This window comes from Bidens hawaiensis, unplaced genomic scaffold, assembly GCF_021521415.1.
Source record: "Bidens hawaiensis isolate Kalapana, Puna unplaced genomic scaffold, B.hawaiensis_p1.1 tig00014542_1, whole genome shotgun sequence".
Taxonomy (NCBI): Eukaryota; Viridiplantae; Streptophyta; class Magnoliopsida; order Asterales; family Asteraceae; genus Bidens; species Bidens hawaiensis.
This window is the reverse complement of record NW_027492269.1, coordinates 375532-390974: the sequence shown is the minus strand read 5'-3', so window position 1 is coordinate 390974 and position 15443 is coordinate 375532. Positions and strand designations below refer to the sequence as shown.

General features: G+C 35.1%; 1 protein-coding gene, 1 non-coding gene and 1 pseudogene across 3 annotated transcripts; all 3 read left to right on the top strand.

The window, feature by feature from the left end:
* The first annotated feature begins 5277 nt into the window (after positions 1-5277).
* LOC143546994 (protein ESSENTIAL FOR POTEXVIRUS ACCUMULATION 1-like) lies at positions 5278-10872 on the top strand (annotated as a pseudogene). Its single transcript, XR_013137690.1, has 9 exons — positions 5278-5440; positions 7043-7102; positions 7252-7325; positions 7406-8197; positions 8724-8817; positions 8910-8984; positions 9080-9630; positions 9712-10747; positions 10827-10872. The product of XR_013137690.1 is annotated as a protein ESSENTIAL FOR POTEXVIRUS ACCUMULATION 1-like (transcript).
* Positions 10625-12492, top strand: LOC143547025 (uncharacterized). Its single transcript, XM_077038549.1, has 4 exons — positions 10625-11321; positions 11413-11473; positions 11734-11882; positions 11962-12492. Exons 1-4 carry the CDS (start codon positions 10880-10882, stop codon positions 12279-12281), a joined length of 972 nt encoding a protein of 323 aa, XP_076894664.1. The 5' UTR covers positions 10625-10879; the 3' UTR covers positions 12282-12492.
* A 1515-nt stretch (positions 12493-14007) lies between these two features.
* On the top strand, positions 14008-14081 carry TRNAV-AAC (transfer RNA valine (anticodon AAC)). Its single transcript has one exon. It is a non-coding gene; the product is annotated as a tRNA-Val (tRNA).
* The last annotated feature ends 1362 nt before the right edge of the window (positions 14082-15443 follow it).

Sequence of the window (15443 nt, the reverse complement as noted above, 5' to 3'; positions counted from 1 at the left end):
TTACATGAACTGAACTAATGTATTTAAACTGTAACACAATATATTTGTTACAAAAACTATTATCTAGACGTCTACATGAGTCTCGTCTTTCATTAATTGGTGCCTTTGTCTCTTTACGACCATTTACAATGACTCGTCAAGAGCTAAACGTAGTTAACGATGAATCTTGACTACACGTGAAGTTGACTAGAAACCAACGAAAGCTAGCACGTCTAATACACCGCTTATTCGATTTAAGCTTTTCTATCGATTGTCTTTGTTTAAACAAATTAAGCTTTTCCCGTGATTTCCCACTTCTATATTATTTAAGTTTTTAGTTAATAAGAACGCAAGACGTCACGTATTGGAATCACATAATAATGTTGTTTCATTATTATACGTTTCCTATTTCTCTTGTTCACATGATTCTAAATAAATTAAATCACATAAAAAGAGAAAAATAAAAAATCACACCATGAAACACATAAATATGTCAACATGATAACTTTGTAACTAAACTCTTACTAATATTAAGTGATTTTAACAACCATTCCCATATATCATTTACCAACATTTTTTTTTCTCTCACATAAACACTATTAATTTGATAAAAACTTTTTTCTACGTAATGCACAAAATTTGCACTATATTTGCACTTCCCTTTAAATATTTCAATTTTCAACTCATAACCATATGATATTAAATTTTTATAGTACTTTTAAGTTACCTTTTACAATTTTTTTTTGGAAAACACCACACGTAAATGTTTAGACCATTTCGCGTAAAGGTTTTGTTTCGTTTTTTTAATATAGTTTGGAAGACGTTTTAACGCGCCAAAGCTCACACATGTTGTAACTAGGGCTGTAAATGAGTCGAGTCAACATCAGTTCGAGCTCAACCTCAAAATAAAACACTGATGTTCAGCTCAGCTCAGCTCAAGCTCGAAGTTAAACGAGCTTAAGATTGAGCCGAACCGAGCTTTGGTTTGGTTCTCAAATTTTCGGTTGAAAACAGACAAATTTACACTACATATAAAAATTTTTGGACGAAAAACTAATAAATTTACAATATTGCGCAAAAAACAGGGTTGGCGAGGCCACCACTGCCCCTCACTATACTTTGCCAGTGGTTCGAGCTCAACCTTGAAATAAAACGAGGAAGCTCAGCTCGAGCATGAGCTTGAAGTTAAACGAGCTTAAGATCGAGCCGGGGTTTGGTTTGGTTACAAAAATGAGCCGGCTTGAGTTAGGTAATTTCAAATCAAGTTTTTTTTAAATAGATTTATTCGAACTTTTATCGAGCAAACTACAAGTCTTGAGTTTTTTTGAACAGTCCTAGTTTTTAACATTCGTTTACTTTTAAATTCTTTAACGAATCCGCCATATTTTAACCTTTCCCGCCACAATACATTTTCGCAAATCACTCGTTACATTTAAACTTCATTTCATCTTTTTCACTACATAAACAACTTCCTCTTATTCCTTCAAATAATCAATCACTAATCTGTAATAATCATATAAACAAATCTCATCTTAATGTCAAAAGTAAATCAAATTCCGATTCATTTCATGTCATCCGTACGATCCAAATCCGCAGCGGTGAAGATTCAACGAGTGTTCCGAGGATTTACGGTCCGGAAAAGCGTGAACAAGTTATCGGCAATCCGAAACGAGTTACGCAAAGTCGAATCGAGTATTAACGATACCGAAACCGTTGAAGTGATTCGGTTAGATAACAAGGAGTGGTTGCGAGTGAACGAGAGGATAATGCTGTTGCTGTTGAAGCTGGATTCGGTTCGAGGCGTTGGTTACGGAGTTAGAGAGTTAAGGAAATCGGTTATTAGGCACGCGATTTCGGTACAGGAGAAGATTGATTAAATTGTTGATAATAATAATAATAATAATAATAATAATAATAATAATAATAATAATAATAATAATAATAATGTGACTGGATCTGAGATATTTGGTGAAGTTATATCTGAACATGTTATCGATTCGTTATCGATTGATGATGCTATGCATACGATTAGATCTGATATTGAGAGTGAAGTTAAATCTGAAGAGGTTATGGAAACAGTGTCGTTTCGTGGTCGGTTTGTTGATGAAATTGAGGTTGAGATTGAGAGTAAAGTTAAATCCGAACAGGTTATGGATTTGTTATCGAATGTTGCTGATATGGATACGAGTAGATCGGATGTAACTGGATCTGAAATTGAGATGGAGATTGCTCGTGGAATTAGCTCCGAACAGGTTATTGATTCGTCATTGATTGTTGCTTGCTAGTTAGGGCTGTTCACGAGCATAGCCGAGCCAGGGCAAGCTTGGACTTGGCTTGGTTTTGAAACGGAGCCAAAAACTTGAGCTTGAGCTGGCTCGGCTCGGTTTTAAAAAGGAAATTTCGTAAATATATTTCAACCGAATGCAAATTATTTTTTTTAACGAGTTCAACCAAATACAAAATAAGTTTAACATCATATATAACGAGTTCAAATTAAATTTGCAGAATCGTCATCGATTTTTGCTGCTACTAGGCTTGTTCACAGCCAAACCAAGCCAGGGCAAGCTCTCACTCGGTTTAGTTTTAAACCAAGCTTGCTCGGCTCGGCGTTGAAACCGAGCTGAAAATTTGAGCTCAAGCTCGGCTCGGTTTAGAAAAGGGAATTTTATAAATACATTTTAGGGGGGTGTGTGTGGTGCGGTTCAGTGCGGTTTTTGATTAAAACCGAACCGAAAACCAAAACTTCGGATTTGTAGTATTTGAAACCGTTTGGTTTCGGTTTTCCGGTTTTCGTTTTAGTTTTGGTTCGGTTTTAGTTTTTTCAGTTTTTGACATTTGATCTTGAAAATTTTAGGCCGAAAATAAAGTTGGCAAAAAATAATGAGTTTAGGTAAAAATAATGTTGTTTATTAATAATAGACTACATTTTACCAAAAATATTTGAGTTACGTATTTATTAAATCTTATAAATTATTTAATATGAAATATTAAAAAAACAAAAATTTAGGAATTTGGTTCGGTTCGGTTTTTACAAAAACATAAAACCATAACAGTCGGTTTTTGTTTCTGTTCGGTTTTTTCAGTTTGGATTTTTCGGTTTCGGATTGGTTTTTCAGTTTCTTGCACACCCCTAATACATTTCAACCAAATAAAAAATACATAACGAAATAAGTTTAACATAATGCATAACGAGTTCAAACCAAGTTTAATCTAATACATAAGTCCTAACATGTATATATTAGGTTGTATGTATTAAATACTAATACATAACAAGTTTCAAGTATACATAATTATATATACAGGTTATAATGTTACATGTATCAAATTTTAATACATAAAAAGTAAAATAGTTCGAATCGAGCTGAAACCGAATCTGAAATGTCGTTGTTTCGTGATCAGATCGTTGATGATTCAACGAGCTTGCCAGCCGGTGTGGAATCTGTGATGAATGCAACAATGGAAGTTGTGAAGGAGATCGGTGTGTATTGTGATCAGGTTGAAGGTGCAGGAACGGAATCTGTGATGAATGTAACAGCAGAAGTTGTGAAGGAGATCGGTATGAATTGCAATTCGGTTGAAGGTGAAAGAATGGATGATAATAATAATAATAAGAATAAGAATAAGAAGAGAAGTATGCAGCTGCTGGAGAAACTGATGGATGATAATGAGAATATGATGAAACTGATGACACAAATGTTAGAGAGGAATGAAATGCAGACTCGGATGATTAACTCGCTGAGTCAACGAGTTGAGCAGTTGGAGAAGACGTGCGGTTGCGATAAACCTCGAAAGAAGAACAAGATGCATTCTGTGTAACAAGGTGTTTTGTAACAATTTGCATCTGTTTCTGTCATTGTACTTGTTGAATTACTCGTTGAGTACTTGGTAGGCACGGAGTACTTGACTATTTGGGGATTACTCGTCGAGTACTCGGTTGCCAGGCTAAGACCAATTTTTACAACATTGATTGTGAGTTACCATGTTATCCTCGGAACCTCAATGACTGCAGAACATGTTAAAATGGATCTCAAGTTGGTTTTGATCAATTTGGAAGAGGTTTTTTTTAATTTAAACTTTAAATAATAAAAATATTATTTTGTTAGTGTTAAAGAAATAGAGAAATGGAGAATGGATAAAATGTTTTTTTTTTTAATTGTGAAAAATCCATGTCATCTTTCATTAAGTTTTAGAACCTGATACTTGATCAAGTGTAAAACATGTTAATTTGATAAAGACCTGAAGTTGTGTAAGATTAAAATAACAAATGAAGTGTTTCTCAAAAATTTATCGTCACTTTAATTAAATAATAAATCTTTCATTAAGTTGTGTGTTTTTTTTAACTTTTAATAAAAGAAAAAGTAAAATATTTTGACCTGTCTAGCCAAAGTGAGCCCAATTTGACGAGCCTCACTCTCTATGCATGTTTGCGAGTGTGAAGACATTTTTTAAGCTTACTGGAATTTAAAAAAAAACCCAATAAGTCAATAAGTTGCTTTCTAACTCAATTCCAAACACGCATATCGATGGAAGAAAATGTAATTTCAGTTTTCAAAAAAGAATAGCAAAACCAACCCGTCGGGTTTTACTTAGGGTCAATTATTTCAACCCATTTAAACAAAGTGAGCTCAATTTAACAAAATCCGATAACCATTTGGGTCTGATCAAGGTCTCTCGTGACACAACTAGACATGCACAAACCGGTTATTCAAAAACCAGTTAATTTGATAAGCAGTTATTGGTTAACTTTCAATTAACCCGTTTGACCAGTTAATCAGGTTAGGTAGTACCTGATTTTCAATCACAAAAACCCTTACCAGTATAAACAGTTTTGGATATAACCAAACTGATTAACTGGTAATTAACCAACAAAAAAATCGTTTTTTTAAAATAATTTAAAAACCTAAAACTAGCTAAAATGAAAAACCAATAAAAAAACTTTTTTAAATAATTTAAAAACCTAAAACTAGCTAAAATGAAAAACCAATAAAAAAACGGGTTTTTTTGCTACCTGCCGGTTTTTTCCACGTAAAAACCGGTTAGAGAGAAACAGGTTAACGACAGGTTTGGATGTGCACCTTCTCCAGGTCTGAACAAGGTCTGTCGTACCACCCCACCCAAACACACACACAATCTCCCAATCGTGTTCTCTCTCTATCTGCAACAAACCCTTGTCATTATTATTACTATTATTATTATTATTATTATTATTATTATTATTACTATTTCAATTTCCAAGCCCTAAAAATAAATAAACAAAGCCAAATCTCCTCATTGATTTCCGTTTATTTAAATTAATAATAAAATTAAATCTCATCTCCACTCACTCTTTCTTCAATCTCTCTTCAATCTCTATAGCCGGATCTAATCTTCTCGAACCTTCCGATGACTGAACCACAACAACACCGCAAGCTTCATCTTCCCGACGATCTCATCTCCTCCAAGCTACCTTCTGCTGCTAAAGGTTTATTATTATTATTACTTAATCGTTTTATTATTTCATTTCTTCATTTATGTATTATTATTATTATTAGCTAGGGTTTACTGATCTGTTAATACGCTAGTTATGACTTATCTGTATTGAATGTGTTTACTTCCGTTTGACTTTACGACTTTAGCTCAATCTCGCATTGATTTTACCTAATTATGAATTCGTTTCATTTCTGTTTAGTAATTTTAGGGATGAGATCGATAAATACTAGTATGAGTATTTGTTTACCGACTTAACACAATCTGTACAGGTACTCGTACCAAAAACAACCGGTCTCGACTGAACACAATCGGTACCAGTACTCGAAATTCATGTTTTCAGTATCAGTATCAATATCATTTGGTTTCGGTATTTTTAATGGTACCGGTATCGATCGGTACCGAATCGAAAAAATCGGTACGGTATTTGGTGTATAGTTCCACTCATTTTCGGTATCGGTGTTTTCGGTACGGTACCGTACCGATATAATCCATACCGAAAACGAGTGAAACCATGCACCGGATACCGTACCGATTTTTTCGGTTCGGTACTGTCGATACCGGTACCATTAAACAAACCAAAACCAAATGATATTGATACTGATACTGAAACATGAATTTCGAGTACCGGTACCGATTGTGTTCAGTTAGTACTGGTATACTGTAAAAAGTGCTTATCCTTATTTATTTTTATAGTCAGTAAGATTGTGTTTTGTGAATCTGACAATCTGTATAGTTTATCTTTATGATTCTGTCGTCATTAAGCAATCAATATTGAATAGAGAATTTATAATATAGCTGAGAAGTTAGGCTACACTGATAGGAACATGACAAGATCTTTTGTTGCATGCCTGCATCAGTGCTTGTGTTAGCTGCACTTTTTGCTATTTAAGGTTAATCTATTTAATATAACTGGAGGTGCCTTAGTGCGGCATTTCTAAGTAATCAGGACACGTAGAGTGAATTGATGAGCAGTTTACTTATGCGTTTTAGTAAATATGTTTTGTTAAGTGTTTAACAGTGGAAGATTCTTGCTAAGGGCTGATATATCCTGATTTAGTTGATATATTTTCTGACAGGAAAATTAATAATTCTTGCTGTATGTGATTTAGTTTTACCTCAGTGCTACTCTGGATCTATTTTTTAGAATTAACTTTGGTTTTGTGTTGATATTCTGTATTCAATAGTTTTGTAGGACTTAAACATCATAATTCTTTGTGGTCTAGATCTTTAGCAGTTTAGCTGCAATAATGCCTGTGATAGTAGTATGCTTCAGCACTTGAGAAGCTATTTTTATTCTTTAACTTCTTAATTTGTATAGAGGGAATTTAGTGCAGCATTTCTAAGTTATTAGGATTTAGGACACGTAAATTGAAATGATAATTGATTTTACTGTGTTAAAAGCATCCATGAGGACTGTTAACAATCTTTAATAATAGAAGTTGGAAGTTTCTCTTCTCAAAGGGATGTTTTTTTCATTTATCAAATACAAATGAGACTTTGTATTTTCATATGATTTCCTTACATTTGTTTTAATAGAATTACAAAATCATCACTCATTTGATTATTCTTTTAACCTGTAATGGTTTGATGACAGTGGACACTTCAGGGGGGAATTCTGAGGATAAGATGACAGGTTTGCTGGATGATTTCAAGGGTAGGTTCTATGAATAAGTTATACTATTACAGCTATTTTATAGCAAAGAAGTAGTAGATTGGTAGTTGAATTTTCAATTTTCAACTGCCATCTTTCGTTCATTAGTTTTTTAAATTCTTATGATTTTGTGCTTTTTTTATTTAATATAGATCAAGCTGGTCTGGACAGCAGCATTCCCTTGTCTCCTCAGTGGCTTTATGCTAAACCAAATGAAACTAAGATGGTAACAATTGAATAAAATTAAATTTGTCTTTACATATATCTGTGTGTGTTCTGAACAGTATATTTGTAATTCGATTACAGGAAACACGTGCACCAAGTTCTCTTTCTCTTGGGATTGATTCCAATGTGAAAGAACGACGTGCTGATGCCACTGATGACAAAAAAGATTGGAGAAAACTTGCAAATGACACAAGTACACGCAGTTGGCGGGAAGAAGAAAGAGAAACAGGCTTACTTGGTAGAAGAGACCGCCGGAAAACCGACAACCGCCGTGCTGACGTTGGTAGAGACGCCACTGATACTAGAGGCTCACCTCCTGACAGATGGCATGATGCTGGTAAAACTAACTCTGGTCTTGAACCTCGGCGTGATAGCAAATGGTCATCTAGGTGGGGCCCAGATGAAAAAGACAAGGAGGAGAATCATAGTGAAACTCAAACAACTCAGACGCATTCAACTACGACAAGATTAACGTCTGAACGTGATCCAGAAGCCCGCGATAAGTGGAGGCCCCGCCACAGGATGGAGGCTAACTCATCTGGGCCGGGATCTTTTCGGGCTGCACCTGGATTCGGGTCAGAGAAAGGACGGGCTGACGGGCCAACCACGGGCTTCACCTTTGGACGTGGCAGGCCCATCGCAAGGCCTGCATCTGCAAGGTCCATTGGTACTAATGATAGTGTGCCTGGCAAGCCCGGTCTTACAACTGGCTTGTTTTTTTACCCGAGGGGAAAACTTCTTGATATATACCGTACACAAAAACTTGACCCGAGTTTTGCTAACATGCCTGATGATATCATGCAAGTTTCTCCTATAACACAAGTAGCTGCTGTTGAACCACTTGCTTTCGTTGCTCCTGATAAAGATGAAGAGGTAAGCTAGTGTATCCTCACAGTTGACTTATATTAAGGGAGAATTTCATATATATCTCTAAACTTTTAAAATGTTATATATATATACCCTAATCAAATTCAAAATATCATATATACCCTTTAATGATTTTTTTAATATATAACAGTTTTACCCCTTTTCAACATATATATTTTTAGCCTTTTCTTATTATATTTGAATCTTTATAAGACATGTTCTATTGTGTATATAAAGATTTCGTATTAATCTTAGCTCTTGATAAAAACGAGCTCCAATATAAATTGATTTGAAACAATGTTAGAAAGATATGTTAAAAATGATTTAAAAGTTAATATGGGTAAATATGAAATTTTAAAAGTTTTACAAAAATAAGGGTAAAAATGGTCATTTTTTAATTTGGTTTTAATTTTAAGCTTGGGTTGGATATATATGATATATTTATAAGTTTGTAGGGTATATTTGAATTTCTCCTTTTTTATTACTGCTGTTGTTGTTATCTGTATTTAGCAAGTTAATGTGTTTGGCACAGTCTGTTCTTGGTGATATATGGAAGGGAAAAGTCACTAGTAGTGAGGTGTCTAACAATTCATTTCCAAAGGTCAGGTCAACCGAGAGTATTACAGGTAATTAATGGTCAATCTTAAATCTTAATGAAAAACCTTGGTAAATAAAGGTTAATATGTATGATTTAAAAATCTGAGTTTGTTATATATAGATGCTGGAAAAGATGGTAATCAAACTGATGCTGAGAGTACCTTACTTTTTAAAGGTCCTAAAAGTAACTTAGAAGGTGAGTTACACATTTGTATATGTAGTTAAAAAGTTCTTCATTGACATAACATTATCTAGCAAATAAATCATACACAACGTTGTACTTTGTTTCAGGGGAGCAAAGAATTCCAGAAATAGAATCCTATGAAGAGAAAACACGTCTGGTGGAATCATAGTCAACGATCTTGATGACAGTTCTAATCTTAAGCTTACTGATTCAGTCTATGCGAAGCATCAGTTGTTTGATGATGTCATGCCGCCATCATCTGAGCAATATTGGGCTGGAAATATGCAGCAGCCCATGACTAGTAGTATTAATAAACATTTGGCAAGTAGTATTCCACCCGAGGAGCTAAGTTTATATTATCGTGACCCGCAAGGCGAGATTCAAGGCCCGTTTCTCGGGGTCGACATCATCTCGTGGTTCGAACAAGGGTTTTTTGGAGCTGATTTACCCGTTCATGTGGCGGATGCTCCAGATGGAACTCCTTTTGAAGAATTAGGAGATGTTATACCACATCTTAAATCTAGTAATTATACCACTGATGCTGACGTGGCAGCACTGCCTCCTGTTTCTGAAGTGGATGTCTTGATGGATGATCAACGCTGGCAGATATCTGGTAATAATGGGCCATGCTCTGAAAATCAAGGCTTCAATGATGAAGGTTAAATTGAAATGCCCTTTTTAATCATTTTTTTTATGTTGTCATTCATTCATTCTATCCTTTTCATTATTCTTTTTTCAGAAATTGTTTTTCCTGGAAGGCCTGAAAAATATGTGAACAATCACTCGGGCCCTTCTGAACTTGGTGCCTTGAACCAAAATGATAATAAGATGCATCCGTTTGGGTTGTTGTGGTCTGAGCTTGAAGGGTCAAGTTTAAGGAAAGACTCGCCACGTCAGCAGCAAGTTATGAACACTATTGGTGGAGTACCTTCTGATTACAGAAGGGATACATATCAAGATGCCTTGTCCGCATTCAACATGAATCAAGAAGCTAATCACTTTGATATAGCGGAAAAACTTAGGTCTCAACATATTCAACAACAGCTACTTCAACAGCACAATCTGTTATCTTCTTCTCACGTGAATGAACAACGGTTGACCGGTTTGACTGGTCAAGATTTTGACCACATTATGGCACTTCAGTTACAACAACAACAGCAACAACAACTACAACAACATCAACAGAGGCAGATTCAGCTTCAACAACAAATGTTACTTAAGGAGCAACAATCCAGACAGCAAATGCTGCTTGAACAACTGTTACACAATCAAAGATCTCACACGGATTCTGCACGGTCTCATAACTCTCATAACGCACTCGATCAAATGCTTTTGAAGCAACAGATTTTAAGTGAAATGCAACAACGTGAGCAGATGATGCAAGCAAAATATAACCATCAAGGGCACGGAAACGATCTTTTGGAGATGATGCGTGCGAAGCATGAATCAGCATCATCTTTAGAAAACCAGATGCTTCAACTTGAGCAGTTAAGACTGTTGGAATTGAGGCAGAGAGTTGAAATGGAGGAAGAAAGACAACTCGGTTATGATCGGTTTCATCGAGTCAACTCACCTGGACTCAGGATTGGTGAGCAGATGATGCAAGCAAAATATAACCATCAAGGGCACGGAAACGATCTTTTGGAGATGATGCGTGCGAAGCATGAATCAGCATCATCTTTAGAAAACCAGATGCTTCAACTTGAGCAGTTAAGACTGTTGGAATTGAGGCAGAGAGTTGAAATGGAGGAAGAAAGACAACTCGGTTATGATCGGTTTCATCGAGTCAACTCACCTGGACTCAGGATTGGTTCTCCAGATTTGAGTCACATTGAACGGAACCATTTGATGCAGGACCAGATTCAACGTGGAATTTACGACCAACAGCTGTTACGTATGAACGGTCAATGTCAATGCCAGGTGGCGGATCGGGAATGAATCCTTTAGTTTCTAATAACTTAATGTCAAATGAGTGGATGGAATCAAGGATTCAACAGAATAGAGATGTGGAAGCAAGGAGAAGTTCAGAAAGTCAAAGTCAATGGATGTCTGGTGGAACCAATGATGATAATTCAAAAAGACTGCTTATGGAGTTACTTCACCAAAAGCCAGCTATCCAACCTACTGAACCGTTGGATATAAATTCTGGACCGAATCGCCCATTTGGTGTTGGATCTTATGGCTTGAACCCTGGTGGACGCATCGATGACACGTTAGAAGGCTTCAAAGGCAATGAAGAGAGCCTGCACCCAATGAATGCGTTAGGTGCTGAAATTCACGAAAGTATGCTGACTCAGCAGGGTGGTTTTACTGCTCTACATCACAGAAATAACTCACTTGGAATTGGTGGTAATCTCTCTCTCTCTGTCTCTCTCTCTACACACACACAGTGGATATTAATTTATTATTGTTTATAATATGGTTATGATTGTGAATGCAGGGTACATGGACAATATTGGAGTTGGAGCACCTGATTCTTTTTCATTAGATGCGGAAGATCGGTAAGGAAAACTACTTTTAAGTCAATATTGAATATTATAATCTGTCTTATTAGTTTTGCATTTATGATAGAGAAATTTTAGTATATCATACAAATTTAAATAATTTTTAACATTAATTTGCGTGGCTAAGAAAGTTTTACTTATTATTAAACTAGGGGTAGTATGATTGCAATTTGATTAACAATTATAATCAGTTAATATTTAATATAGTATTTTATTTAAATTTGAAGAGACTTTAAAATGAGATGCTTTGTGTGCAGAATGACAGCCACGTCCCAAAGGCCCGAAAATATTTTACTGAAACGTCCACCGGTCCCACGTGCTGCCTCGTCACACGAAGCGTTATCTGAGCTGTTGTCAAAATCAGATGTCAGAGGTAGGAGTGTTCCTACTATTATTTCTCTCGAAGGTATACATTTATTGCTTTATATGCTCGTATAATCGCATTGCGTTAGAAACATTCAACGATTATTTGTTTTTATTATTAGGCGGGAGACGGGAAGCAGGAGGTAACATAGCAAATCAAGTCACCGAGAACACGGCAGACATTCGTTTTAGAAGAACGTCATCGTGGAGCGAAGCTGACGTGGCAGAAACAGCGTCTTTTAGTGACATGTTTAAAAGCAATAATGCTAGAAAGTCAGATAATCATGCATCAGCAGGAGCTTTAGAAAGCGCAGACGGACAAGGGGGTAAAACCGGAAAGAAAAAAGGTAAAAAAGGGAGGCAAATCGATCCCGCTCTTTTAGGGTTTAAAGTTACCAGTAACCGGATAATGATGGGCGAGATTCAACGGATAGACGATTAACCCGGCAGGTCTTTTTTTTTTTTTTTTACATTTGTTGTTTGTTAATTTGTATGGATTTATACAATGTTTTGTGCAAAGCCTTTTTTATTCACCTCAGTGCTGCATCCAAATTTTCTGATGTTTGGTAATGAGGTTAGGCTTGCATAGAGTAAAGAGTTTGCTTGTAAAGCTTGTACAGACCTTTTATTTTTAGATTTATTATTATTATGTAGCTCAGTTGAAAAAATATATATATATATTATCTTGTTAGTATTATGTAAGTATGAAAACTACTTTATATGCTAATTATGGGTGTTTATTGGATCGAATAACGGATTATTTAGCTTATTCGGTTCGAATTTGAAACTTTTAGGAACCTCCTAACCACCTGTATCCGTCTCCCGTAGCCCCCCCCCCCTGTTTGTCTACTTCTCTGGTTGGGGGTAACAGTCTCTTTGAGAACCAAGTGGCCCTTGAGGATGACCTTCAGAAAACCCCTCTAACTCGGGGAAAGGAATTCAAGCCTTTAAAATGAGTCAAGTCTATGATAGGTACCAATAGTCTTTATGGTGTGCTTACCCCTTATGTGTCTTAAATCCGATCTGATTCGAATTAGGGGTGTTTCTGTCATATTCGAATTGAATTCGGATAATTCGAGATAAACCGTATAACAAACATGCAAACAAAGGTCTAAATAAATAAACATACAAAATCAGAAAATTAAAATAAAACGTACACATACAAAGGTCTAGTTAAATAAACATACAAAGCTGGTATAATGAAGTATGATTACAGTATATGGAAGTTACTTAGGGTTAGAAGGAATGGTAAAATGGGCTCATGGACTGGGCTAGTAGGCTATATACACCAAGTTTAAAACATGTTATGAACTATTCGAATTTTTTTGAAATTCGTATCCAAATACGATCTGAATCCGAAATAGTTGTTCAAAAAAGAATTCGGATTCGGTTTTTTTCGGATATCGGAATTCCTGAACACCGCTAACTACGTATCTAGTTTGTTTTTACATGACATAATGATTAATATGGCGTTTTAACCACTTGAAACGTAAGTGAAATTAATGCACATGTATAAGATTCAAACTTTGATTATTCTTACGATCGAGTTAATTGAACCAAAAAAGTGTTGATATGGTGGTAAGCACTTGAGTCCTCTAATGTTGGTCAGTACAAATGTAGCTTCCATTACCTTTTAATGTCATTGGTTAGTAAAATATTTTTTTCGTTATGATAGTTTTCAGACATGGCTGCCTTTTATGGGTGGGCGGGGTGGTCGACGGCCCCCGGCCCAATCATTGCCCGAACTTTTTTTTAATTTATGTGTATTTTCATTAAAAAATAAGTATTTTTTTATGTTTAAAGTCAATTACTCAACTAGTTTAAGTCTATATTTAAACAAAAATTTGCATAACCAAGTATGCCAATTTAAAATTTTAATTATTTAAACCCAACAAAAAACGTTTTAGTTAAGACCCACATTTTTTTTCGCTATTGGTTAAAACATTTTAACGATTTTCATAGGCCATGTTTTCAGATAAGAAGTTACCATAGTTAAATAATATGTCTTGTATTTTGAAGTAGCATATAATCTCTTACTAGTCTATGCATCTATGCCTATATAGTACAGTAAAACTAATATAATTAAGAAATTAAATAAATATGATTTTGAATAATAAGTCATGAGTTTTACATTTATTATTAGAAAATGGAAACCGAGATTAACAAATGGTTTCGTGGTGTAGTTGGTTATCACGTCAGTCTAACACACTGAAGGTCTCCGGTTCGAACCTGGGCGAAGCCAGAGTTTTTTTTATTAATTTCTTATTGTCACTAATAAACAGTTACAGATTTACAGAACATGGAAGCTTCAAGGATTCATTTGTGTCAATAAATTCATAGGCTCAACTTATTAAAAAAGGTTATGTGATCTCCATTAAATTCATAGGCTCAACTTATTAAAAAAGGTTATCTGATCTCCATTTGAAAACGTTTAGTACATACTAGACGGTATTTAACTCCTATCTTAACATATTTATTATCACGTTATATCATCATTGAACATCTATGTACCAGTATGATCATAAATCTATTGCACAAACGACTTCATGTTTTCGTATATCATGGTTATTATGGGCTAACATATTGTAAGCGCATTGCGATTCATATTATTCAAGTGAGTTTTAACACATATGATATGTGTACCGTGTACGTAGTAGTATGCTATACATTATACATTACGTATACTACATTATCATCTCATGGCAAAATCAAGGAATCAATATCACATATAGCACCGAAAATATACAAAATGAAAGAATAATTAGAACATAAAAAGCACACCCCAGTTCAGCGTCCGGACATTTCCCTATGGTGAAAAGAATAGCTGCCACAAAAACAAATTATGTACACATTAAAAAAAGGTAGACCAAAACACACAACACTCGTGGATAAGGACTCTTAAACCACAAAGATTTTATGCTCCAAGTGACACAAAAATACAACTAACCCATGGGGTATACAAAAATTAGAATGTAGCTAGTTGATAAGTTCATAAGAACAACTAATATGTAAGTTGTGTCATCCATGTGCAAAAATATGATAACGAAAGTAGCATATTCTTGATTTGGGTACCAAAGGTCCTGAGTTCGAATCTTATGAAGTAAAAAATATTTGTCTTTCAAAAAAAAAAGTACAAATCTAAAACATAATATGCGAGATTTGCATAGTTTAAATTGATTTGAGCCATTTTTAGGTCAAATTTCCATGAATGGGGTACGTGTGTTGACCGGTTTATTTATAACTAATTTAAATGTGTTTTTATTTAAACGGAGATACAAATGACAATAAAAATAATTTATATAGTTATTCCAAAGGTTCTTGGAGTCTAAGAGTAGAGTTAACGTGGTGTAATGGCAGGAAGTCTTGGTTTTTTAATGGACAGGTTCAATCCTCACAGATAACATTTTTGGAGGCATAGCTGTATGAGTGACTCAATGAAGGAAAACTAAAATCTATGTGATCTCTAATTCTATCCTGAGGGCGTACGGTAAGTTTTCCCCAGAACTAGAGATTACTTGAAAGCGTTTAAGGGTTCCGTATGATTGGGTTGGGCTAGCTAGCGGTGACAATTCTATGTTTGCTGGTTGTGAAGAAAAATATTTAT

Coding starts and splice junctions, on each gene's coding strand:
- LOC143547025 (XM_077038549.1), top strand. CDS start 10,880: ATGTCAATGCCAGGTGGCGGATCGGGAATGAATCCTTTAGTTTCTAAT. Junction 11,474..11,733: donor TCATTAGATGCGGAAGATCG/GTAAGGAAAACT, acceptor CTTTGTGTGCAG/AATGACAGCCACGTCCCAAA. Junction 11,883..11,961: donor TACTATTATTTCTCTCGAAG/GTATACATTTAT, acceptor TTTTATTATTAG/GCGGGAGACGGGAAGCAGGA.